At 42.0% G+C, this 27829-nt stretch overlaps 1 protein-coding gene across 1 annotated transcript; it reads right to left on the reverse strand.

Moving 5' to 3' along the window:
* Positions 1-1409: 1409 nt before the first annotated feature.
* On the reverse strand, positions 1410-27818 carry LOC139383831 (pellino E3 ubiquitin protein ligase family member 2). Its single transcript, XM_071128407.1, has 6 exons — positions 27499-27818; positions 17847-17976; positions 10590-10691; positions 5910-6107; positions 5440-5628; positions 1410-5221 (listed from the first exon to the last, which is right to left on the reverse strand). The coding sequence occupies exons 1-6, from the start codon at positions 27573-27575 to the stop codon at positions 4643-4645; spliced, it is 1275 nt and encodes a 424-aa protein (XP_070984508.1). The 5' UTR covers positions 27576-27818; the 3' UTR covers positions 1410-4642.
* Between the last annotated feature and the right edge of the window lie 11 nt (positions 27819-27829).

A 27829-nucleotide genomic window follows, 5' to 3' on the forward strand; every position in this document is an offset into this window, starting at 1 on the left:
CTTCTTCCCACAGTGTTTTAACATGGTCACCATTCTGCAAAGCCTGTCTTAACTTACATGTGTTCCTGAGTATTATCTTTCAAAAAGGCTTTAGTAGCCTAAATGTGAGCCTTACCTTTTACAATTGAAGTGATTTTGATCATAGATATAGGCAATGGGCATCCAATAACCTTTACACATGATTATCAGTTGGCTCATACTGTTGTAGGAATACTAATGTATACTTACCTGGCAGGGGAGATCCAATGAAGCTCGGCCATTGCCTTCCTACAATGCAGCCCCCCCTGCGAATTTCCCAAATGTGGGAATCGCGACTGCATAATTTGTGGTAGTTGGGGACTGCTTGCGTCTAGTTTGGCTGATGCAACTCACGTGGTACACAGCAAAGGAAGTTTTGGAGTTTGGTGTCAGCCAGACTAGACTGTGTCTGAGCTCTCCCCTGGAGAACAGAAAGACTAAAGTGTAGTGAGATCCTACACAGAACTGAAACCAAACAAAGACAAGCAACATTGTTTTAAACAAATGTTTTATTTTTGAAAATAGGCTTTGGGAGCATCAGTGCAGGCTATGACCTGGTTAGAGTTCAGAGACAAAATGCACTGAACAGGTCGTAGAGTGAACAACAGGACCCCTCCACCATTGCAGCAGGAAGATGTTTGGGGATGGGGTGCTGCATTTCTTTCGGAGAGGTGCTACATCGGTCCACTATCACAGGACTGGTAAAGGCCCAGTGCACTACTTTAGTGAGACATTTTGTTAGTTTTTTGTTGCATTCTGATTTTTCAGGGGGTGCTACAGCACCTTCAGCACCCTTACTTCCCACAGCTATGCCTCCCAAGTATTCAGGGAGGAATGTTTGTGCTACATTACAGCTGTTCCAGAGCAGGGTCTTTATCTGCGTACTGTCAGCACTAACTGGGCACCGTGGGGGGAATACTAGTGTAAGATACCCTTCCTTTACACTGCTACTCAGCACCTGTTATGTCACCACATCTGTCCTACTGTTAGCTGCATACTACCAAGGTCATGTCTTTACCCTCTGGAGGGGGAACCGCTGCAGTCCACCAACAAAGGAGAGGACACACCACTTCTGTACTGTATCTGAGCCCATGTGCATTGTAGAGACACACGTGACATGTCACTATATTATTTGGCTTCTCAGTGTAGCTGAAAAGAATAGCTCTCTTACAACATATTCATTAATTATGCAACTTGTAAATAGCTACAGTAAGAACACTTACCATCTCAGGATCATGATACTCACTATTCTTACCCATTAATACAGTGGTGGTTTGTATACAGTACCAGTCAAAAGGTTAGAGACACCTACTCATGCCAGGGTTTCTTTATTTGAACTATTTTCTATATGGTAGAATAGTAAAGAAATCAAAACTATGAAAGAACACATGGAGATTCTTCAAAGCAGCCACCCTTTGTCTTGATGACAGCTTTGCAAACTCTTGGCATTCTCTCAACCAGCTTCATGAGGTAGTTACCTGGAATGCATTTCAATTAACATGTGTGCCTTGGAAAGTAATTCCACTATTTAACTTTTAACTTCTTAATGAGTTTGAGCCAATCAGTTGACCAAGTCCATATTTTTTATTTTTGTATATATTTTTTTAACCTTTATTTAACTAGGCAAGTCAGTTAAGAACAAATTCTTATTTTCAATGACGGCCTAGAAACAGTGGGTTAACTGCCTGTTCAGGGGCAGAACGACAGATTTGTACCTTGTCAGCTCGGGGATTTGAACTTGCAACCTTCCGGTTACTAGTCCAACGCTCTAACCACAAGGTTACCCTGCCGCCCCATATTATGGCGAGAACAGCTCAAATAAGCAAAAGAGAAACAACAGTCCATCATTACTTTAAGACATGAAGGTAAGTCAATGCAGAAAATTAAGAGCCTTGAACGTTTCTTCAAGGACAGTCGCAAAAACCATCAAGCGCTATGATGAAACTGGCTCTCATGAAGACCGCCACAGGAAAGGAAGAACCAGAGGTACCTTTGCTGCAGAGGACAAGTTCATTAGAGTTACCAGCCTCAGATTGCAGCCCAAATAAATGCTTCACAGAGTTCAAGTAACAGACACATCTCAATATCAACTGTTGAGGAAACTGCGTGAATCAGACATTCATGGTCAGATTGCTGCAAAGAAACCACTACTAAAGGACAGCAATAAGAATAGACTTGCTTGGGCAAAGAAATACGAGCAATGGACATTAGACCGGTGGAAATCTGTCCTTTGGTCTGACGAGTTCAAATATGAGATTTTTGGCTCTAACCTCTGTGTCTTTGTGAGACGCAGAGTAGGTGAACAGATGATCTCCGCATGTGTGGTTCCCACCATGAAGCATGGAGGAGGTGTGATGGTGCTTAGCTGGTGACACTGTCTGATTTATTTTGAATTCAAGGCACACTTAACCAACATGGCTACCACAGCATTCTGCAGCGATACGCCATCCCATCTGGTTTGCGCTTAGTGGGTCTATTATTTGATCAAGAAGGAGAGTGATGGAGTGCTGCATCAGATGACCTACACAATTCCCTGACCTCAACCCAATTGAGATGGTTTGGGATGAGTTGAACCTCAGAGTGAAGGAAAAGCAGCCAACAAGTGCTCAGAATATGTGGGAACTCCTTCAAGACTGTTGGAAAAGCATTCCAGGTTAAGCTGGTTGAAAGAATGCCAAAAGTGTGCAAAGCTGTCATCAAGGCAAAGTGTGGCTACTTTGAAGAATCTAAAATATATTTAGATTTCTTTAATACTTTTTTGGTTTCTACAGGATTCCATAAGTGTTATTTAAATATTTTTTGATGACTTTGAATGAGTAGGTGTCCAAACTTTTGAACGGTACTATATGTTGAGCTACACTCTACATACATGGGTAGTCAAACTAGCCCGCATCGACAAAGAGTGCATTTGATGTGATTCAAATTCTTTACTTTCAACTAATTTCCACCGCACAGCCCAACTACAACATCATTTCTTATCCATTCATACACATTTGGCCCACTTGATCCATCTCCACAATTGGATTTGATAAATTTGGCGTTGGCACATGATAATATCCTTATTATCCTTGTGATAATGAGTACAAACAAATAGCTTTGACTGTCATCCTGAACTAGATTTGTATTCTACAATAGCAGTTAGGTTTTTCATTTGCGTACAGTAACACTTTGCGTTGCAGGAAGCAGTTGTTGCATCAGAGAGAAAACACTTATTTTATATTTGGTATATCCATCAATGCTGCAGTGACTGTGCCCAGGTTTGGGAGCATACAAATCATTGGATAAAACCCAGCATGAGATAAAGCTACACATTCAACAGTGCACACTGAGTATGGGACAAGACCAAAGAAAGCTCACAGGTGTGTGTTGATGTGTGAGTGAGTTACACTTCCAAAAGTTAATCTAAATTTCACAAGAGTTGACAAAGGCCTTGCTGATATCACGAGACACCCGCGTTTTACAGTATATTAAGAAGGAACAGACCTAGCCATTCAGAGAAGCAATTGCATAATTTAGGCTAACGTGCCAATGGTGAGGAAAATAGGTATTTTAATAGATTCTTTGTCATGACCCACAAGGTTGATGCCAGTGGCCTGTTGTTGCCTTTTGGTGGTTACGTCAAGGGACTAATGTCTCCGTATGAGCCGGTGTTGACACATTCAAGCACACCCATGTGGATCCAACCTACAAGCACATAATAGTTACACAAGAGAAAAATATATTAACATTTTCATTTAAAAAAAAAAACTGTACACCTCAGTGTAGTAAAATACTTCTTAACAAAGAATAAAAAAGATGGAAAATATTCTGTGGGTTAAATTTATTTATACTTTATGTAAAACTCTCCTCCCTCAACAAAATAGCTTTTTTCATTTAGTAAAAATATTCCCAGGGTTTTACTGGGAGCCCCAGGCACTGGAATATATCTCTGTACAAGAGGAGAGAAAAACACTTGTTCTTTTAAGGACCTGTTCTCTGAACAGAACAGAGTTCAGCTCACCTCTGGAAAGGCTAAATGTTCTGGATACCATTGAAAACCAGATAAGAGCTGAGGAGCCAATGGGGAGCACTTAACTAGTTACCCATGAACCTTGCTGGCTCGCTCGGTCCTCCTCCCAGCCAACAGTCCAGCTGTCTGGCTCTGTGAAAATCATGCACCTCAGGCCCACCAGGAACCCACCCCACCCAACTCCCACATACCCTAACTAAACCTACTCTCTGTAATCCGTTTGGAGTTTATGATCGATAAACACGTTTTGTAACCCTTCTACTTGAAATGAGCAGCCATTTTAGCTTGCACAGTCCAGAGAGTTAGCTCAGTTGAGTTGAAAGTTGATGGCTGGCAGCTAAAGAGTATGATGGTTTCTGTGGTTGTGCCTTAGGTCCACATCGCTGTGTGTACACTACGCCAGCGGCCATCAAGAGGACCAGAAGTCCAAACCAAACACTGTGTAATGGACCACTGCCTTCAGGCCCATCTCCACAGAAACGTGGAACACACTGTTGTAGTACACCATCAACCTTGTGAAGCGTTCCTCCCCTTTACAATCGGTGATAAAAAACAAAGCACTAAATAGTCTGAAGAGATTCACAGCATGTTGGCCCCACCCCAGGGCCCTGCAGCTCAGTCAATGGGGCCCTGGAAGATGAGCTTGGCACAGCCCTGGGTGAGGCAGAGCTGGGTGGCACAGAATGGGCAGGCGGCGTGGAAGGCGTGGGTGCCATGGGGCAGAGGGATCTCCGCCCAGTACTTTGCCGACTTCTCTGAGCACACGTGTCCGCACGGCACAAAGGCGTGTGTGGGGGCGCCCACATCCACGTAGAAGGCGGGCTCACAGCCCAGCCACAGTGGCACGTAGGGGCCCACGGTCCGGCACATGGGGCACTCCCGCTGGGCGCTGGGCTCCTGTTCCGAGCGGTGGCCCCAGTTGTGGTAGCCGTGCACGTGGCCACAGGCCAGGTAGACCCAGGGCTGCTTGTCCTCCAGGGAGGAGAGGGCGCGGCTACGCTGCATGCTGGGGAAAGCCAGGGTGTTGAGGCCCACAGGGCACTGGGGGCGCGCTGCGTTGATCTCCTGCCGCAGGGCCTCCAGGTGCTTCTGGGTGGGTGTGTGGAAGAGGCCATCAGCTGTGCGCCACAGCAGGGTGGCGCCACATAGGTCTACCAGGGAACCGTCCTGCAGCACGTTGCTCTCACACTCCACCTGCAGGGGGCAACGCAGCACACACAGCTCCATTAGGTTACACTGGGCTCAACACTGACAGCTGGGTTAGAGCACTAAGTCTATGGAAACTACGTTTTTAAGAGTATACGGTATGATGTTGAATGCTCTGATATTTTTTAATGGTTCTTTATTTGACCTAAATGACTGATAACAGATTTCAATTAGGGTAATGGTGGAGTATCATCCGTGTTACTGACCAGTTTGCCGCGGGTCTGAGCAGAACGGGTCTCTCTCAGGGTGTAAACATCCCCACACACAGAGATCTCCCTCCATACACCCGGCTTGGACTCCTCTGTGAACCCACCCCTGGGGTGCATCACCAGCACTCCATTGGTTGTCAGCCCGTCCATGTGACCATCCGGGTTCTTCCACTTGGCGGCTTTTTCCTGAGGATAAGACAAGGGGAAAGTCAAACAGTAGTGGGCTTACATAACACTGGTGCTAGTATAAATTGTGTGCTAATCTAGTTTATTCTGTCTGGAACGCTAGACAAGCACTTGCGAACCAGGCTTAGATTCTTAGGAGGAAAACAAGAGAAAGTAAAAACATGCTAGAAGTGTTCCATTGTGCATTATTGTCATAAAATGCTAATAAAGAAAATCTGAATACCAATCAACCCAGGGGACATTCCTAACCCTGGGACAGCCCCCCGTGAGCCCAGTCTTACCCCCAGGAAGATGTTCTTGGAGGAGTCAAAGCCAGCAGCATAGATGCGGGCGGTGTAGGGCAGGACCCTCTCACAGACGACACGACAGGCGAAGCGCGAGATGGTGCTCTGGGTGATGGGCGTCTCCTCTCCCTCCTGACCCCCAGACACAGTGTCCGTCACCACAAAGTCTATGGGACTCTCTGTGGAGCGGCCAATCTACAGGACAATATAGTCAGCCCAGGTTACAACAGACAGCACCATTAGGGTCTGAACATCCATTTGTAAAAGGTGGTTTAGAAAGTGTTTGTTTTTAGGGCAGTGCCTGCGTTCATGGGCTATTTCCTTAATAAATATTAAAAACAGTAGGCTCAGATGCTGCCAGCACCAGAGATCGCACAATAAAATAAATAAAATAATAATAATGAATGAGAGGATGTCAATGAATGCTCCATAGCCAGGATGAACAGTGAATGTCTCAACATATAGTCCTCCATCAGCTAGCTAAGGATGCTATGTTTAATCAAACAAGGTCACAAACCAATAGAATTTGTATGCATTGTAATACAATAAGATACGGATTAAATAATGATAGATCAATTTGAGCTTCACACTGAAAAGGAAATGCTTTTCCGTCTTTCATTTTGTTTCAACGTTTGTCCTTGTTTAAAATTTCTTTTTTTTGTGGCATTTTTAAATGATGATTTTACAGACAGAGGGAAAAACACACATGGATCTCCTCCCAGATCAAACCCAAACCAACCCCCCCACATGCTCCAACAAAGCCCCACCCTAAAACCAGACTTAAAGCAGGCATGATAAAGAATTTCAGTAATATTTTTTTAGTGAGTAAGTAGAGTAAAAATAGTGATACAAATTTTAAATTAGGGTTGGTTTATGGAGTTGTGAAATGAGCTGGTCCATGTCTTCTTCAAAGGATATGAAAGGTAGCCAGATATTATAAAATGTAATTGCAGATCCCCTAACGGAGCAGCGCATTTTCTATAGCTTGAGATGTTGCTTGCCTTCCTTTATCCAATCGTTAAAAGTACGAGGAAACCGATCCTTCCACTTAAATAGCATAAGACGTCTACCTAGAAGAGTAGTAAATGACCAGCATGTTGTCCATAGAACTGTTCAGAGGGGGCCTACTATGGTGCCACTTCGAATAATGACCTTTTCATCAATCTACACACAATACCACATAATGATGAAGCAAAACAACTTTGAGAAAATGTTGCTAATTGAAATATCACATTTACATAAGTATTCAGACCCTTTACTCAGCACTTTGTTGAAGCACCTTTGGCAGCGATTACAGCCTCAAGTCTTGTTGGGCTGAGCCGCCAGCTCTAGGAAGAGTATTGGTGGTTCTAAACTTATTACATTTAAGAATGATGGAGGCCACTGTGTTATTCGGGACCATCAATGCTGCAGAATGCACTATAGGTCTCTCCAGTATCTTAGAAAATGTCTCATATTGTTATCCAGAAATCTGTCGATTTTGGGCATTTCCAAAACACGGCAATAAAGTAGCAGAAGCCTGCTTACGTCGGTCACAAGTGGGATGTATTTCTGGTCTAATCTAGGATATCCTTTGACCAATGCAGACGATGAACTATTTTAAATTGAATTACAGCATGTCTTAGACATATAGGTGAAGAATGGATTCTTTGAAGCACACTCATATGAAAGTTGTTCACGTAAATCCTCGTCCCATTGGTTATTAAGAGAGTCCAGGGATTCCAGAGTATACAAGTTTAATAACGTATAGATCATCAACTAGATTCAGCCACGGGCCAGTTTTTTCTGGAGCGGATGGTCGGGGATGCAGAGCATAACTGCAAATTGACTGCAAGAAGCCCAAACAGATACAGTGGGGAGAACAAGTATTTGATTCACTGCCAATTTTGCAGGTTTTCCTACTTACAAAGCATGTGGAGGTCTGTAATTTTTATCATAGGAACACTTCAACTGTGAGAGACGGAATCTAAAACAAAAATCCAGAAAATCACATTGTGTGATTTTTAAGTAATTAATTTGCATTTTAAATGCTCTAAATTACTATTTATATTTGGAATTTGGGAGAAATGTCAGTAGTTTATAGAATAAACACGTACCTATAAAATAGTAAAACCAGAGAAACTGATAATTTTGCAGGTCTCAATTTTTTCCAGGAAAAAATTAAGAGACCTGCAAAATTATCAGATAGTGGCGTTATAACTTTTCCTATTTATCAAAGGTTTTCTAAGAGGGGGCTTAGAGAATAAAGTCTCACTCTATGCGGATGACATGCTATTATATCTATATATATAAAATAGCATGTCATCCACAGAGTGAGGGTTTAATCTCTAAGCCCCCTCTTGGAAAACTTTTGATAGTGGCGTTATAACGTATTGCTATGGCTAAAGGCTTGTTTGCGATGGCAAACAGCTGACGAACCCGGTCTTGTCCCACGTTGAAGATAGGATGAAAGGTTATTATTTGTGCGTACTGCAGCCATAGGAGTAAAGGACTTTGATCCAGGATAAAACATTTGGATCAAATCCAAATTGTTTGAGAGTATAAAAAAGATAAACCCATTCCACCTAATTAAATATCTCTGGAGCGTCAGATGAATCGGGATTATAAAGTATATTATAAAGACGTTCAATGTTGAAAAAAAAAAGAGGATTTTAAAATGAAGCCAGTTTTTATTTCACCTTTATTTAACTAGGCAAGTCAGTTAAGAACAAATTCTTATTTTCAATGACTGCCTAGGAACAAAGTGAGTTAACTGCCTTGCTCAGGTGCAGAACGATAGATTTTTACCTTGTCAGCTCAGGGATTCGATCTTGCAACCTTTTGGTTACTAGTCCAACGCTCTAACCAAATCAAATCAAATCAAATTTTATTTGTCACATACACATGGTTAGCAGATGTTAATGCGAGTGTAGCGAAATGCTTGTGCTTCTAGTTCCGACAATGCAGTAATAACAAGTTATCTAACTAACAATTCCAAAACTACTGTCTTGTACACAGTGTAAGGGGATAAAGAATATGTACATAAGGATATATGAATGAGTGATGGTACAGAGCAGCATAGGCAAGATACAGTAGATGGTATCGGGTACAGTATGTACAAATGAGATGAGTATGTAAACAAAGTGGCATAGTATAGTATAAAGTGGCTAGTGATACATGTATTACATAAGGATACCGTCGATGATATAGAGTACAGTATATACGTATGCGTATGAGATGAATAATGTAGGGTAAGTAACATTTATATAAGGTAGCATTGTTTAAAGTGGCTAGTGATATAGGCCACTAGGCTACCTGCCACCCCGAGTTTGATCTGTAGAGATAATGGAGGGAAGGACTGATTCAAAATGGTGGGCAAGCATCTATAACGTCGCATTTTAATAAAGAAATTGGCCTATATGAAACATACAATATATATTTTTTATAATAGAAAATTGAAATACATGCCTGTCTCATTGTTGTTTTATTATTATTTAACTAGGCAAGTCAGTTAAGAACAAATTCTTATTTGCAATGATTGCCTAGGAACAGTGTGCCTAGGAACTGCCTTGTTCAGGAGCAGATCAACATATTTTTATTTGCCTTGCAAGGTCGAATCCCTGAGCTGACAACCTTTCAGTTACTGGCCCAACGCTCTAACCCCTAGGCCACCTGCCGGGAAAAAATATGAGGAGAATGAATCCTCAAATATGGAACGCAAGAGAGGAAAAAGTTGACCTGAGAAAATTTGTTAAGAAATCCACTGGGCCCAGAGGATTTATCACACTGCATAGATTTAATTGCCAAAATAATCTCTTCTACAGAGAAATGTTCTTCCAATGCAGCAGCTACAGTATCTCAAGTTCAACTGTGGGAATATCTAAGTTCTAAAAGAAAGTCTTGAATAAGGTAGCGTTACCAGCGAATTCCAAAATGTATAATTGTGAGTGAAAGTTAAGAAAGCATGAACTAATCTCTAAATGTTCAATACATCTCTTACCCAGCTCGTCAATTATCTCCGGTATGGTTTGATTCGTGGTTCTCTGACACAGCTGGTGTGCTAACATTATCCCTAATTTCTTTCCATGTTCATCATTTTGGTATCGCGATTTACTAATACGATTTTCAGTTTGTAGAGTTGAAGATCAAACTGTCTGAAGTGTCAAACGTTGTTTTAGTAGGCCAACGTTTGTCCCTGAGTGGATTTTAAACAGCTCTCTGCTGGGTATGGCTTTTTTTTTTTTAACTTACTGCCATTTGCAGACACAATAAAGGTTAGAATGTAAAGCGCGTCTGCAGCAGTAGAACGTCTCCCTGGTGGGAGAGGAGCGGTCTCTGTGCTGTAGATTAACGCTAGGGGGAGAACAGCGTGCAGAACAGAACATGTGTTCACTTGAGGGAAGGAAAGTGGGGAGAAGAGAAAGTGGGACAGGCGGTCACAGAGAGACCACAGTGCTATAGAAACACTGCCCAGCTTCGTAGCAAACAATTCCATGAGGAAGACAGAGACTTCATTAAAGATTTAAATAAAACAGACCAGAGTTTGGTTAAAAATGCATTAACATGAAATGTATATTACTAAGCAGATTGCCTTATAAACTTGTGGTTTGAGGGTTTTCAGTAAAATGGACAATGAAGTGTACATCATCTGATAAATTTAGACCAATGGATCTGGAATATTGAAACGGGTGGACTTACCTGAAACATGTCTGTGTCTTTGTCATGGCAGTATTCCACCACTACTGTCTGGTTCCTGGACAGAGTGTAGGAAATACTGTGCTGCCCTTTGCAGTTCACCGCCTGAAACAACAGCAGAAGATCACAAGATGCATTCTACACATGCATATAATGGACTGATAGCGACAGTTATCTTACATTGAAACTCTTAATAGGATATTAAGTCATTTGCAAATGACAATAATGTATGAGCTCCTTACTAATGAAATCATACAAACCTATTGAAACAAAGGGCTTCTTCAGTGCTATAAAAGGTGATCAAATCAAATGTTTTGTCAATGCGCCAAATACAACAGGTGTAAACCTTATCATGAAATGCTTACATACAAGCCCTTAACCAACAATGCAGTTAAGAAAAATATTTACGAAATTAACTAAAGTAAAAAATAAAAGAGCAACAAAATAACAAGGCTATATACAGGGGGTAACAGTAGCAAGTCAATGTGCAGGGGTACAGGTTAGTCGAAGTAATATGTACATGTAGGTAGGGGTAAAGTGACTATGCATAGATAATAAACAGCGAGTAGCAGCAGTGTAAAAACAAAGGGGGGAGGGTCAATGCAAATAGTCCAGGTAGCCATTTGATTAGCCATTTGGTTAGGTAACCATTTGATTAGTCTTAACAGGGGGTAGAAGACAAAAACAAATAGGAGTCGGGACAGTAATACTCAGAACGGAACAGTAGGGATCAGTGTTCCTGTGATTTAACACTTCCATTACAGTGACCATGAACAGGCCTCTAGGCTCAGTCAACAAAGGCCAGGCTATCAGCTGAGCTTCATGAAGGGGGATTCATTTCAAGCAACCCAGCCCTGCCGCCACCCAGCCCATCCACTCTAAATCGGAATCTAAATTCCATTTCCCCTAACAGCTCCATCACGTGAGCGAGGGAGATAAAAGTGGGTCACTCACGATTGCTGTATTGTGCAGCTGCAGAATTTATTATTTTTTTAAAGTAAAAAAAAAAAAAAAAAAAAAAAGATCCTGTAGCGAGACATACAGGGGCTTGTCTTAACACAAAGCACACTGCTAACATCCATCCACCGGTGTCTGTCTGGGCTCAGATACAGTTTATACTCTCAGTCACAACCCTCCCACTACGCTAGGCACGGTCTACATACGAGCCACGCTATGGGGGTCTGCAGGAGTAAGAAACCATGATAGAGTTAACATTTTCAACAGAACATTTGGTTCTCCTTTTGGATTTCCGCATATCCAGTGCTAAAGTCCCACGCAACCAAATGAGATCTGGAGAACGAAGTAGCCTAAACCGTATGTTAGGGAACACCCAAAGGAACACACACACACACACACGGACAGACCCTTCTAATTGAGATCAAGTGGGCAGATTAGAGAGCAGGGCAGGATTTGAATAGGAGTCTGGCAATGGCAGAGATCCTCATTATCTACTAGAGTGTGCATAGCCCCACTCACTCAGTCAGTCAGCTTTCTCATTATGTTCACATGGCGTGTGTGTCTTGAGTGAAAAACACATTCCTGCTGAGTGAGAGGAGGCATCGGGGGACACACACGGATATCCATAATAGTTGCCCTCTCAAATAGAACTCTGTGCTGGCTCAAGGACGATAGGTATGTTGAACTCATTCACTGACACCAGTGGTAGGCTACGGAGGGCCACAAAAAGGAGAATTTCAAAACAAGGTTCCCTTTCTTGCCTGCCAGAAAGAACAGCCATTTCATCTCTGTTTACAGCTGTGAGCGGAAGGTCAGCCAACTGCAACAACTTCCTCCTCACTTCACTCGCTAAACCAAGCTTAATACAGGCCCTGATACCAGGGTGATAGCAGAGGGAAAGGGGGGGGGGGGGGGGGGGGTAAAGGTGCTGGGGGGGTAATAAAGCCCCATCAATTTAAAACAGACAGTACATGACCTCCTACATAAACCTAACTTGTTCTAATGTGGTGTGTCATGTAGGGCTGTCTCCGACTCAAAACTTTGTCAAATGAGAATCTGGTCGAAATTTTAAAACATGCATTTTTCCAGAGACACATCCTGTGTGTTTTAATAAAATCAACTATGTGCACTGAGCTCGTCTGATTCTTTAAGCGCTATGCTTGATGAAATAATGACACACAAATGACTAGAGGGAGCCCGACCGCAATTAATTTGATTATGCCAGGCCCAGACTTGCTGCGCTGTGTAAAAAAAGAAAAATGACTGACTAGCACCCGTTATCAGTCTCTCCTCCCTGCTGCAGCGACCACCACAGAACATCAAGTGTTTGTCACGCTGTTGCTGAAGTTGCAACATAATTACAGCCATTTGACTGAAAAGTTGTTACTGAAATCCCTCATTTGCTTAGGAAAAACATTCTATTCCCGCAACCCTTGCTCTCTTCACATGACAAGTATGCATCACATGCACATGACCAATAAGGTCTGACTTACAGCATATCAATAAATAGGTTATAACAAACGCCGAACACATGAAGAGGACGTTACAAATAAACTCGAAATGGGAGAACGTTCACTGGTTGCTCTGTGGAATACATTTGACTAGTCGTGGAAAATACTGGAGATCAAGACAAAGAAGGCAAGAAACAAGCACTGCATGCATATTATAGATTACAATATCATTTTTTCTGACCATTTGGAACAATGTAAACACGAAATAAATTAAAAGCGTACCAGAAAGTCTGTTGTTTAAGACTTCATTACAGCAAAGACTAAAAACAGCCTCATGCATTTTTTATTTAACCAGTTAGGCTAGTTGAGAACAAGTTCTCATTTACAACTGTGATCTGGCCAAGATAAAGCAAAGCAGTGCGACACAAACAACCACAGAGTTACACATGGAATAAACAAGCGCACAGTCAATAACACAATAGAAAAAAATAAAGTCTATATACAGTGTGTGCAAATGGCGTGAGGTGGTAAGGCAATAAATAGGCCATAATAGCGAAGTCATTACAATTTAGCAGATTAACACTGGAGTGATAAATGAGCAGATGATGATCTGCAAGTAGAGATACTGGTGTGCAAAAGAGCAGAAAAGTAAATAAAAACAATGTGGGGACGAGGTAGGTAGATTAACTATGTACAGCTGCAGCGATCAGTTAGCTGATGTTTAAAGTTAGTGAGGGAAATGTAAGTCTCCAGCTTCAGCGATTTTTGCAATTCATTCCAGTCACTGGCAGCAGAGAACTGGAAGGAAAGGCGGCCAAAGGAGGTGTTAGCTTTGGGGATGACCAGTGTGATATACCTTCTGGAGCGATTGCTACGAGTGGGTGTTATCGTGACCAGTGAGCTGAGATAAGGCAGGGCTTTACCTAGCATAGACTTATAGATGACCTGGAGCCAGTGGGTCTGGCGACAAATATGTAGCGAGGGCCAGCCGACTAGAGCATACAGGTCGCAGTGGTGGGTGGTATAAGGGGCTTTGGTAAAAAAACAGATGGCACTGAAAGACTGCATCCAATTTGCTGAGTAGAGTATTGGAAGCTATTGTGTAGATGAGTGAAGGAGGCTTTGTTGCGAAATAGAAAGTAAATTCTAGATTTGATTTTGGATTGGAGATGTTTAATATGAGTCTGGAAGGAGAGTTTACAGTCTAGCCAGACACCTATGTATTTGTAGTTGTCCACATATTCCAGAACAGTCCAGAGTAGTGATGCTAGTCGAGCAGGCGGGTGCGGGCAGCGACATTTGAAAAGCAAGCATTTGGTTTTACTAGAGTTTAAGAGCAGTTGGAGGCCACGGAAGGAGAGTTGTATGGCATTGAAGCCCGTCTGGAGGTTAGTTAACACAGTGTCCAAAGAAGGGCCAGATGTATGCAGAATGGTGTCTGCATAGAGGTGGATCAGGGAATCACCCGCAGCAAGAGCGACATCATTGATATGTACAGAGAAAAGAGTCGGCCTGAGAATTGAACCCTGTGGTACCCCCATAGAGACTGCCAGAGGTATGGACAACAGGCCCTCCGACTTGACACACTGAACTCTGCGAAGTATCTGCAACGTAGTTGGTGAACCAGGCGAGGCAGTCATTTGAGAAAAGAGTGATGGACTGTGCACTCTGCCGATAAGAATACGGTGATTGACAGAGTCGAAAGCCTTGGCCAGGTTGATGAAGACGGCTGCACAGTACTGTCTTTAATCGACGGCAGTTATGATATCGTTTAGTACCTTGAGCGTGGCTGAGGTGCACCCGTGATGACCGTGGCAGCTTTCCAATCTTTAGAGTTCTCGGACGATACAAAAGAGAGGTTGAATAGACTGGTAATAGGGGTTGCAACAACGGTGGCGGATAATTTTAGAAAGGGCCCAGATTGTCTAGCCCAGCTGATTTGTACGGGTCCAGGTTTTGCAGCTATTTCAGAATATCTGCTATCTGGATTTGGGTGAAGGAGAAGCAGGGGAGGCTCGTGGAAGTAGCTGCGGGGGGGCGGAGCTATTGGCCGGGGTTGTGGTAGCCAGGAGGAAAGCATGGCCAGTCATAGAGAAATGCTTATTGAAATTTCGATAATCATGGATTTATCGGTGGTGACCGTGTTACCTAGCTTCAGTGCAGTGGGTAGCTGGGAGGAGGTGCTATTGTTCTCCATGGACTTTAGTGTCCCAAAAGTTTTTGGAGTTAGAGCTACAGGATGCAAATTTCTGTTTGAAAAAGCTAGCCTTTGCTCTCCTGACTGACTGCATGTATTGGTTCCTGACTTCCCTGAACAGTTGCACATCGCAGGGACGATTCGAATGCAAATTGTCAAAACGGAACAGTTTATTTATTGTTTACGCTAATTACTCAAGGGTCACTTTGTTATTTTATTTAAAAATAAGTATTGAAATATAGGCCTACGTAAATTATGGGACTAAGAATAAACAGCACGTGCTCTAAGGCCTGCGGTGGTTATACTAGGCTGCTATACTAAGCCTACTAATGATATTGCTTCTTATAATGATCATAATAGTAATGATAACAACAAGGAGGGTTATTATTGTTAATAGAACTTGACAATTTGAAAGTGTAAACACCAAATAAATAACACCAGAGAGCCTGGTTTAATAAAAAAAAAAATGTTATCAATTTTGTGAGGCTTGATGCTCACTGAATCAGTAGACTATTAAACAAAACACTCAAACTGCCAATACTAGCAAGATCTGTCTTATTTCTGTAGATACACTACATGGCCAAAAGTATGTGGACACTTGCTCATCAAACATCTCATTCCAAAATCATGGGAATGAATATGGAGTTGATCCTCCCCTTTACTGCTATAACAGCCTCCACTCTTCTGGGAAGGTTTTCCACTAGATGTTGAAACATTGTTGTGGGGACTTGCTTCCACTCAGCCACAAGAGCATTAGTGAGGTTGGGCACAGATGTTGGGCGATTAGGCCTGGCTCGCAGTCGGCGTTCCAATTCATCCCAAAGGTGTTTGATGGGGTTGAGGTCAGGGCTTTGTGCAGGACAGTCTAGTTCTTCCACACCGATCTCGATAAGCCATTTCTGTCTGGACCATGCTTTGTACACAGGAACATTGTCCTGCTGAAACAGGATAGGGCAATCCCCAAACTGTTGCCACAACGTTGGAAGCACAGAATCGTCTGGAATGCCATTGTATGCTGTAGCTTTAAGACTTCCCTTCACTGGAGCTAAGGGGCCTAGCTTGAACCATGAAAAACAGTCCCAGACCATTATTCCTCCACCAAACTTCACAGTTGGCATTATGCATTGGGGCATTCGGGGCATGCATTATGCATTGGGGCATGAAAACCCATTTCATGAAGCTCCCGACGAACAGTTCTTGTTTTGATGTTGCTTTCAGAGGCAGTTTGGAACTCGGTAGCGAGAGTTGCAACCGAGGACAGACAATTTGCTTCAGCGGTCCCGTTCTGTGAGTTTGTGTGGCCTACCACTTCGCGGTTGAGCCGTTGTTGCCCCTAGACGTTTACAGTTGACAAGGGCATCTCTAGCGGGGCAGAAATTTGACAAACTGACTTGTTGGAAAGGTGACATGCTATGACGGTGCCACATTGAAAGTCACTGAGCTCTTCTGTAAGGTCCTTTTACTGCCAATGTTTGTCTATGAGATTGCATGGCTGTGTGCTCCATTTAATACAACTGTCAGCAACAAGTGTTGCTGAAATAGCAACTCTACTAATTTGAAGGTGTGTGCACATACTCTGTATATATATGTATAATTTAAAAAGCCAGGCACATTTAACAGTTAAGACTATTTATTATAGACCAAATTAAGTTGGGGTTTCCTTTCCTCAATTTTCCTAGACAATTAAGGCAAGGGCTGTTTTCTCGTCTTCTTACTCCACTGCTGCCTCTGCCGCACTGTTCTCAACATCAATATGCCGGTTAACTTTGCTATTATCCACATTGCAACATGGTCAGGTAAAAGGCACTAATTCAACACCGCACTGATGTTTCAGAACCGCAGACAGCGACCGCTATCAAACGTTAGAAAGCACATTTGTTATAAAATAATATTATTTTTAGTGTTGCACCATTGTCCTTAACCATATACAAATACAGTAGGACATGTCTTAAGAGTGATGGACTGTGCCCTCCACAATGGATTAGTCCACTCAGACAGAAACGAATCAGACAGGTGTCTGGTACACCGTTCTTTTTTTGCAACTGCTCGACTAAAGAAATCTTGGTTGACCAACAGCCTATCGACCAAACAATCGACTAAATGAGGTCAGCCCTCATGAAACAGCACAGACAAGAGCACAGTACAGTAAAGTAAACAGGCCGTCAGAGATTACACAGCCTTTATCAGCTAACGCCTCACCTTCTCCCAGGAAGAGCAACCAGCCAGCAGACTTCACAGTCAGGCTACAGGGTGGGAGACCAACCCAGACTCGGGCCTGAAGCCAGAAGACGCAAACTTCAAAAAGGAGAAGTGCTCCGAAATGTGTGCTTGATTTATCTAGGAGACCAATTGCAAGAGGGCAGACATATACAGAATTGGGCAGTTTACTGGCTGCAGTCTGCAGCTTTTGTGTAGTAAATGTTACAGATCTATCAATAGAGCAGCAATATTTTATTGACTGGGATTCCAACGTAGACGCATGAAAAATCTTATTTGTGTGTAAAAAATAAAACCTTTTTTTTTATTTTTTTAAAGACTATCAACTTGATAAGTGGGGTCATAACATATTCATGAGAACTCATCAAGTATTAATCCAACCAATTACTTAGTTCATTCATGAATAGCCTACATGAGTAGGCTAGGTTCCTGGTTTACCTTGCTGGCCTGTGGTGTGTTGAGAATATGGACGGTGCTGGGTTTAACACCGTTGGCTTTGCTTCTCTTGTACAGGGCAAAGCGGCTTTTCCTTCTGCCCCGGTCTCCGTTCGGGAGGGAGCCATTGTACCTGTCAGAAAGAAGAGGAGAAAGATGTGAGTTTTCAACATTTGAGACAAGGGGAATTAATTGTCCACAAAGGGTGGGTAAACATTTGCTTCCAGGAGAGAAAAGGTCTTAAGAGAAAATGTTACAGAACACGCATGTCTGGAAATGTGGAATGTGCGATGAATAATAAAATGTGTTGGGGTTTTAGAGAAGGGCCATTTGTATCCACTTTCATTAATCCACCACCAGAAATCATATTCATTTTATTTGTGATATAAGCATCACCTTGGATTATTACATAACGCACTTTAAATGCTTTCACTGTCTAAGCTAGCCACGATGTAGCTCGAGCTGTTGATTTACACTAGCCTGTAGCAGAGCTTTGAATGTGCGTCAGGTCTCCTGCTGCTCTTTAAAGGACTGTCCAGACTGGTGAGGCTCTCTGACTTACATGAAGGTTCAACAGCGTAATAGCTCTACCGTATTAGTCACAATAACTTGGAACCTGAAATGGCTGACTCTTAAAAACACAAAATGGCCTCATCATAACAATTGTGTGGTTCACAATTCCATCTTGGTGCACCCTTGTGATGCCTAGTCTCTCTCAGTCTGCTGTTACTACAAGCCTGGTCTGCCTGGTGAATGGAGACGCCCCTTCCAAAACAATTACTTCCACCAGCTGGCCCCTACAGCTGGGAAACACCATGCTCTCCTCCCATCCAACACAGGCCTATCACCCACCCACAATGATCTTGCAAATAAGAGAGTTCAGACTGACACGTAGACTGAGATCACAGTATTTCAGAATGAATTATGTTCACTAAGTAAATAAGTCAACCATCCTTTATTTTAATTAGTGAATGGGCTAAACAACAAACCACTACACTGTAATCCCCAAAGCCCCCTTAATACAACACTGATGCAACAGCAGCAAGCGACTACCACCCCCCCCATACTCCTCTGTCCTGCCCAGGCCACCTGTCCCCACAGCCAGGCAACCACATGGCCTCAGTCAGAACAGGTTAGAGCTGGTCTGCTCTACACAACCCTCTCACAGGGGAATATGTTATCTCTGCCATCACTGACTGACTGCACACGAGTACGATCAATATGAAACAAGTCACAACCGCGCAGTGATCAGCCCACAATCAGGCAGGATCAATTGCACTCTTCTGTTTGCCTTCGGCAGCCACCTGTCTCTATAGCAGTTATTGTCCTTGGTACCAGTCAATACCATTGCCTTTGTACCAGGCGATGTCAGAGAAAGGCCCTAAAAACTCCAAAGATTCCAGCCACCCAAATCATAGACGGTTCTCTACTACCGCACGGCAAGCAGGACCGGTGCACCATGTCTGGAACCAACAGGACACTGAACAGCTTCTACCCCCAAGCAATAAGATGGCTATAATGTTAAGTAGCTACCCAAACTACAGTGAGATCCAAAATGTATTGGGACAGTGGCACATTTTTGTTGTTTTGGGTCTGTTCTCCAACACTTTAGATTTGAAAGTAAATAACGGACTATGATGTTCAAGTGCAGTGTCAGCTTTACTTTGAGGTTATTTGCATCCATACATGTTGCCGTTTCAGATTATTTTGTACACAAAAATAAATGTTAAATATTGTAGTGTCATTTGGAGTCACTTTTATTTTAAATAAGAATGTTTCTAAACACTTCTACATTATGTGGACGCTAGCAGGGTTTGGGCAGTATCCAGATGTTCATATCGTCCTGTCCTCTTATCCCAGGTTTTACGTTATTACCAGTTTAGTACACAAGGGGGCGCCAACAAAATGCATAAAAGCCCATTGGGCATCTATTAGCAGAATGCTAACAAAAGTTGCACAAGTAATAGCACATTTTTCATGGAGGCTGCTAGGTAAATAAAAAAACTTTTTTTAATAGCAAAGACATGCAGTCCAGCTCATAAAGTTATACATATACAGTGGGGCAAAAAAGTATTTAGTCAGCCACCAATTGTGCAAGTTCTCCCACTTAAAAAGATGAGGCCTGTAATTTTCATCATAGGTACACTTCAACTATGACAGACAAAATGAGAGAAAAAAAATCCAGAAAATCACATTGTAGGATTTTTAATGAATTTATTTGCAAATTATGGTGGAAAATAAGTAAGAAGATGGGGAGGAGCAGACAGGCCGAGAACAGAGAGGGAAAAAAAATAAGGAAATCAAAAGATAGCAGTGGCAGCTGTACAGATAACTAATTCAAAGAGCTTTGACTTCTCAAACACGACAGAAAGCCAACACAATACGATGCCCTGTCACCTTATCTAAGTATGTGGCTGAATTAATAAGTTAAACTTCAGGGTCACGTTAAAGCAGAATTAGTGTTTTTCACACAGGAAAAAATATACAACACATAAGAAAGATCTTGCTGCGTTTTGTAATTTCTGCTTGGCATCAGACTCAATTTGTGGTTCAGTTGCACTTCTCCACTTGGATGAGAATACAGGAACAGGTATTCTATCAGCAGACAGCGCTCTGACTGATGTGTAGCCAGACTACATACATGGGGCGGCAGCATAGCCTAGTGGTTAGAGCGTTGGCCTAGTAACCGAAAAGTTGCAAGTTCGAATCCCCGAGCTGACAAGGTACAAATCTGTCGTTCTGCCCTTGAACAAGGCCCACTGTTCCTAGGCCATCATTGAAAATAAGAATTTGTATTTAACTAGGCAAGTCAGTTAAGAAAAGGTCAAATAAAAAATACAAATATTCTCCAGTAAAATGCAAGATTAACTTTAAGAAATGCATTCGTTCTATAAACAGAAATAAGATGGCCATGGTTTTTTAAATGTATGTAAGTGTAAGCTCACTTAGCCTACATGTGTGGCTGCCAGCCAAATAGCGTTGCACATCTGTGAAAGAAAACTATAGTTGCAGGTCCCTGATCACTATTGATACAAAATGCAACCCCTGTCAATACACAACTGGACTCACCTGCTCCCACTTTCTCCAGTTGTGCTATCTACAAACAAACAAATGACTGGTTCTGGGGAACCTTCATAATATGACAGGTGAAAGGTGAAATGACAGGTGAAATGAAGAACGAAATCTTCAACTCCTAACATATTATACAAATTGACTGCAGGTATTTACTTAAAAAGTAGCTAATAATATAAAAATGTATAGTTTCTAAATGTATTGACGCTATTTTCAAATACCCTGGTATACGGTATACCACCAAAGCCTAGGTGCTACCATGATTAGGGATAATCATGAATGAATAGTGAATAATGATGAGTCAGAAAGTTAGACGCACAAATATCATACCCCCAAAATGCTAATCTCCCCTGTTATTGTACTGGTGAGAGGTTAGCATGTCTTACTTTTGGTCGCCTAAAACTATGTACACTATGTACAACAAGTGCTATAATTTCTAAATGTTTCACCTGATATGGATTAAAAAATACCCTAAAATGAAAGCTGAATTTCAAATCCAAAGTGCTGGAGTACAAATTGTCACTGTCCCAATAATTCTGGAGTTCACTGTATGTGCATTGACCAGCCTTTGCATGAATTATTTTTGGACTCATCACATACGCTGCTGCTACTGTTGCCCAGTCACTTTACCCATATGTACATATCTATCTCAATTACTTCATACCCCCGCACATCGACTCGGTACCCTGTGAATACAGCCAAGTTATCGTTACCCATTGTGTATGTATTCCTTGGGTTGTCTTCTATTTCTCAACATTGTTGGGCTAGGCATTTCACTGTTCGTAAACAGGTGTAGACTAAGCATGTGACATAAAAGTTGATCTCTCGCTAGCTTGATGCTACTGGGCCATAACATCTCTCCCCCACTCCAGTTAAGCCGTTTGGGGTCAGATGGGAAGACTGTACATAAATACAAGCCCATTATCAGTCTTTAAGGACAGGAAGTGAAGTGTGTAATGTCACCTGGAGCCATCTTCATCGTTGCATTAGCTGGGACAGCATCTGTGCTGTAGCTATTGTAATCCTTTTCCCTTTTGACCTGGGCCAGACAGATAGTGGATTTTGCCTTTGGATAATAGCAGGGATTAGACTAGAGACTGAGCATCCCAGTCCACCAGCCTTGACATTCACAGGAAAGAGTCATCCGCACTCCCCTAGTCACTGTGACAGAGTTGGGGGGGTTTTAGGTCACAACCAGTCCAAACTGTTACAATGTACAACAACATTTCTGGTTCATCCTCAACAGCAGACATCATCTACAGTTAGTCACCGCCCTCCCGTATTGGTGGTTTGGAGGTCTGTGCTCCCCCTACCCGAAGAAGTCCCAGTCGAATAAAAGCTTCCCTCACAGAGCCGTTCCTAGGAGACTCACACAATGCAGTCAATAGCTTCAGTCCCACAGGCACAATGAATAGACAGAGGGGACTGAGGAGAGGCAGAGGCTGTATCCTGATCAATCCCTATTTTCATTCCCTAAGACCCACTCACCCAGCCGGCCCGCTGCCACGCAAAGCATCTATGCCACCACCAGTTTAAGACAAACCCGTGTGAGAATGGCTATTAAACAAAAACAGGTCTTGTATGCTCATCTTTGTACCGTTCATCTTTCCCTCAATCCTGACTAGTCTCCCAGTCCCTGCCACTGAAAAACATTCCCACAACATGATGCTGCCACCACCATGCTTCACCGTAGGGATTCAGGTCAAAGAGTTTAATATTGGTTTTATCCAGTGGTGTAAAGTATTTAAGTAAAAATACTTTAAAAGTACTACTTAAGTAGTTTTTGGGGGTATCTGTACTTTACCATTTATATTTTTGCCTACTTTTACTTTCCTACATTCCTAAAGAAAATAATGTACTTTTTACTCCATACATTTTCCTTGACACCCTAAAGTACTTGTTATATTTTGAAGGCTAAGTAGGACAGGAAAGTAGTCCAATTCATGCACTTATACACAGAACATCCCTGGTCATCCCTCTCACAAAACGCACATGCTTCCTTTGTAAATTATGTTGGAATGTTTTAATGTGCCTCTTGTTATCCGTAAATAAATAAATACATATTTTTTAAATGGTGCCGTCTGGTTAGCTTCATTTAAGGAATTTTGGTAATTACATTTACTTTTCATACTTACAGTGAGGGGAAAAAGTATTTGATCCCCTGCTGATTTTGTACATTTGCCCACTAACAAAGAAATTATCCGTCTATAATTTTAATGGTAGGCTTATTTGAACAGTGAGAGTGAGAGAACAACAACCAAAATCCAGAAAAGCGCATGTCAAAAATGTTATAAATTGATTTGCATTTTAATGAGGGAAATAAGTATTTGACCCCTCTGCAAAACATGACTTAGTACTTGGTGGCAAAACCCTTGTTGGCAATCACAGAGGTCAGACGTTTCTTGTAGTTGGCCACCAGGTTTGCACACATCTCAGGAGGGGTTTTGTCCCACTCCTCTTTGCAGGTTTCGAGGCAGACGTTTGGCAACTCGGACCTTCAGCTCAATCCACAGATTTTCTATGGGATTAAGGTCTGGAGACTGGCTAGGCCACTCCAGGACCTTAATGTGCTTCTTCTTGAGCCACTCCTTTGTTGCCATGGCCGTGTGTTTTGGGTCATTGTCATGCTGGAATACTCATCCACGACCCATTTTCAATGCCCTGGCTGAGGGAAGGAGGTTCTCACCCAATATTTGACGGTACATGGCCCCGTCCATCGTCCCTTTGATGCGGTGAAGTTGTCCTGTCTCCTTAGCAGAAAAACACCCCCAAAGCATAATGTTTCCACCTCCATGTTTGACGGTGGGGATGGTGTTCTTGGGGTCATAGGCACCATTCCTCCTCCTCCAAACACAGCGAGTTGAGTTGATGCCAAAGAGCTCTACGTCTCTCATCTGACCACAACACTTTCACCAGTTGTCCTCTGAATCATTCAGATGTTCATTGGCAAACTTCAGACGGGCATGTATATGTGCTTTCTTGAGCAGGGGGACCTTGTGGGCGCTGCAGGATTTCAGTCCTTCATGGCGTAGTGTGTTTCCAATTGTTTACTTGGTGACTATGGTCCCAGCTGCCTTGAGATCATTGACAAGATCCTCCCGTGTAGTTCTGGGCTGATTCCTCACCGTTCGCATGATCATTGCAACTCCACGAGGTGAGATTTTGCATGGAGCCCCAGGCCGAGGGAGATTGACAGTTCTTTTGTGTTTCTTCCATTTGCGAATAATTGCACCAACTGTTGTCACCTTCTCACCAAGCTGCTTGGCGATGGTCTTGTAGCCCATTCCAGCCTTGTGTAGGTCTACAATCTTGTCCCTGACATCCTTGGAGAGCTCTTTGGTGTTGGCCATGGTGGAGAGTTTGGAATCTGATTGATTGATTCTGTGGACAGGTGTATTTTATACAGGTAACAAACTGAGATTAGGAGCACTCCCTTTAAGAGTGTGCTCCTAATCTCAGCTCGTTACCTGTATAAAAGACACCTGGGAGCCAGAAATCTTTCTGATTGAGGGGGTCAAATTCTTATTTTCCTCATTAAAATGCAAATCAATATATATCATTTTTGACATGCATTTTTCTGGATTTTCGTTGTTATTCTCTCACTCTCACTGTTCACATAAACCTACCATTAAAATTATAGACTGATCATTTCTTTGTCAGTGGGCAAACATACAAAATCAGCAGGGGATCAAAAACTTTTTTCCCTCAATGTAAAAGTATATTTTAAACCAAATACTTTTACTCAAGTAGAATTTTACTGGGTGACTTTTGAGTAGTTTTCTATTAAAAAAGGTATCTTTACTTTTACTCAAGTATGACAATTGAGTACTTTTTCCACCACTGGTTTTATCAGACCAAAGAATCTTATATTTCATGGTCTAAGAGTCTTTTAGGTGCCTTTTGGCAAACTCCAAGCAGGCTGTCATGTGCCTTTTACTGAGGAGAGCCTTTCGTCTGGTCACTGTACCATAAAGGCCTGATTGGAGGAGTGCTGCAGAGATTGTCCTTCTGGAAGGTTCCATCTCCACAGAGAAACTCTAGAGCTCTGTCAGAGTGACAATCGGGTTCTTGGTGACCTCTCTGACCAAGGCCCTTCTCCCCCAATTGCTCAGTTTGGCCAGGCAGCCAGCTATAGGAAGAGTCTTGGTGGTTCCAAACTTCTTCCATTTAAGAATGAAGGCCACGGTGTTCTTGGGGACTTTCAACGCTGCAGAATTTTTTTGGTACCCTTCCCAAGATCTGTGCTTTGACACAATCCTGTCTTGGAGCTCTACAGACAATTCCTTCGACCTCACGGCTTGGTTTTTGCTCTGACATGCACTGTCAACTGTGGAACCTTATATAGACAAGTGTGTGCATTTCCAAATAATGTCCAATCAATGTAATTTACCACAGGTGGACTCCAATCAAGTTGCAGAAATATCTCAAGGATGATCAATGGAAACAGGATGCACCTGGGCTCAGTTTCGTGTGTCATAGCAAGGGTCTGAATACTTATGTAAATAAGGTATGTTTTTTATTTGTAATAAATGTAAAAAATATATATATGTTTTTGTAAAAACCTGTTTTTGAGTTGTCATTATGGGATATTGTGTGTAGCTCAATTTCGAGTCTCATAGCAATGGGTCTGAATACTTATTTAAAGAAGCCATTTGTTATTTTTATTACATGTGCAAAAACTTTAAAAAACGTTTTTTGCTTTGTCATTACGGGCTATTGTGTGTAGATTGAGTGAAAACATGTATTTAATCAATTTTAGAATAAGGCTGTAACGTAACAAAATGTGGAAAAGGTCAAGGGGTCTAAATACTTTCCGAATGCACTGTATATTAACAAGTTCTATTTTGAAGTGATGGGTAGACCTACAGTAGCAACAGGACAGCAGCGTAAATCTACAGTCTGGGATCTGGGAATAATGGTCATTTCAATTATGGAACCATTATATTGTCCAATAATAGAAGCAATGTATAAATGTACACCAAGGGAATTATTTGCCATGCCTCATTTTAAGAGGATCAGATGGTGACAGGGATGTCAGCAGGGTCAGGCAGCCAGGGAACACCAGTCTGATTGAGGTGAGGTGTTTTATTCAGATATAACACTTTGTTCTCTCTGTGCAGCAGACACTGGACAAGCCAGTTGCTATTTTAAAACAACAAACCTCCAAAGTTGATTTCCAAACTGTATCAAGGGTTGATAGAGGCTTTTCCCAATGACACAAAACATGTCAAACAAAAATATAAGGTTAATTTGTTAGGCAATTGGTTAAAGGTATTTATTATTGAATTACATTTGATTTAGCTCAGTCTTGTTAATCACAAACATATGTAATAATTATATCTTAGCTAGCTTAATGACTGTGGGCATTTTTGCTGACTTTTTGTTCTAAATAGAGACGGCATATTGGATTGTGTAAAATGCAGGAAACCAACTTTGGATGCACAAAACCATTCTGGGGGAGGACCCCCAGACCCACGCCACTTTATGCCCCCCACCCACATCTACACCCAAAGTGGCATCCCTGCTATCATCATTAGGTGCTAAAGGTAGTTTTAGCATCTATGAATGGTAAAACTACTCACTGTATAGCATTTAATGTATAAACAGAACAAACATGTCCACTTGTGTTTTGGATGTTTCCGAAAACATGTCAATCAGTAAGAGATTAATCAAGGAGTCTTAAATTCCCTAAATGGCATTTGTATCGATTGAGAACATAGTTGATTACTTTTTTTCTGTGGGTAGTGCTCCTGTCAGTTCAAAAAAAGGTTGTGAGCACTAAAACATTGCAAAGACTATATTATCGCTTCATCATTTTACATGAAAAATGTTACCAATAATAAAAAATAAAAAGCGGGTTAAAATTGGGGACGTAGAAGCAGGCCTACATTAGCCTAAGCCTGCTGAGCCTTCATTACAGTCGCGTGGAAACACTAGCATACTCTGATGCTATGAGAGATGACTTTATCACGTAAGCAAAGCAACATGTTAAGAAAAAAGTGAGGATTGGGGGATGGGGGAAATCGCCACTTCCGAATTCCTCATCCGCCCTGAATCCAGTCATTACTTGTGAGCAACTTTTATTGGAACAAAAATATACAACACAGGCGCTAAAAGAACACTGTTGCAAGGTTCGGAATTCTGTGATTTACTCATGTACTATTATCTCAAATCCTCCTTCCACCACAATCTACAAATGCATTGTGGGTTACGTTGTAAATAAATAGAACGTTTATACCGTTTCCAAAAAAGTAAATGAAAACAGATCGCTACTATACCGTTACACATTTCTGATAACATGGGCGAGTCAAGTTCTCTGTGGCCTCTAACGATAGCAGTGTACCTATGTAAACAAACGTCTCCTATACCATCTTAATCGAAGTAACTAAAGCGTTAATTTTATTCACGGCGAAGATAACCAACTCCGGTCTGTGTTTTCAGTGCTGGAAAAAAAAGTTAAATCAGTCAAACATAGCCTCGACTTCTCCAACTAGCCTACAAATTGTTAGCTAGCTAACTTGTTGACTTTCTAAAATACCAACACTTTTGTAACTTACTAAACGTAAGCTTTTCTTCAACTTACCCTAATACTACCAACTCCCCGTATTTTATGGGGTCTTTTGTAGGGGCGCACTGCTCCTCCTGGCTTGGTGAAAACATGAGGCTTCTTGCTTCAATGGACAGCAGGCACCTCTCGGTCTCAATGCACTCTCTCAAATTCAGAGGGAAAAGAACACAAGGGATTCCCTACAAAGAGTGTACGCAACTGCCATTTCACTGTATATCTCGTTGCATACGTTTTTACGAATATATAGAGCAGTCTTCCCTTTTAAATTAATGGAATAAAAACGTTGTTTTGTAAGGGAGTCGTGGTTAACGCAACTCGGTGGTTCAATCCGCTTTAAAAGCAGATC

The sequence above is a fragment of the Oncorhynchus clarkii genome, chromosome 25 (assembly GCF_045791955.1).
Source record: "Oncorhynchus clarkii lewisi isolate Uvic-CL-2024 chromosome 25, UVic_Ocla_1.0, whole genome shotgun sequence".
Taxonomy (NCBI): Eukaryota; Metazoa; Chordata; class Actinopteri; order Salmoniformes; family Salmonidae; genus Oncorhynchus; species Oncorhynchus clarkii.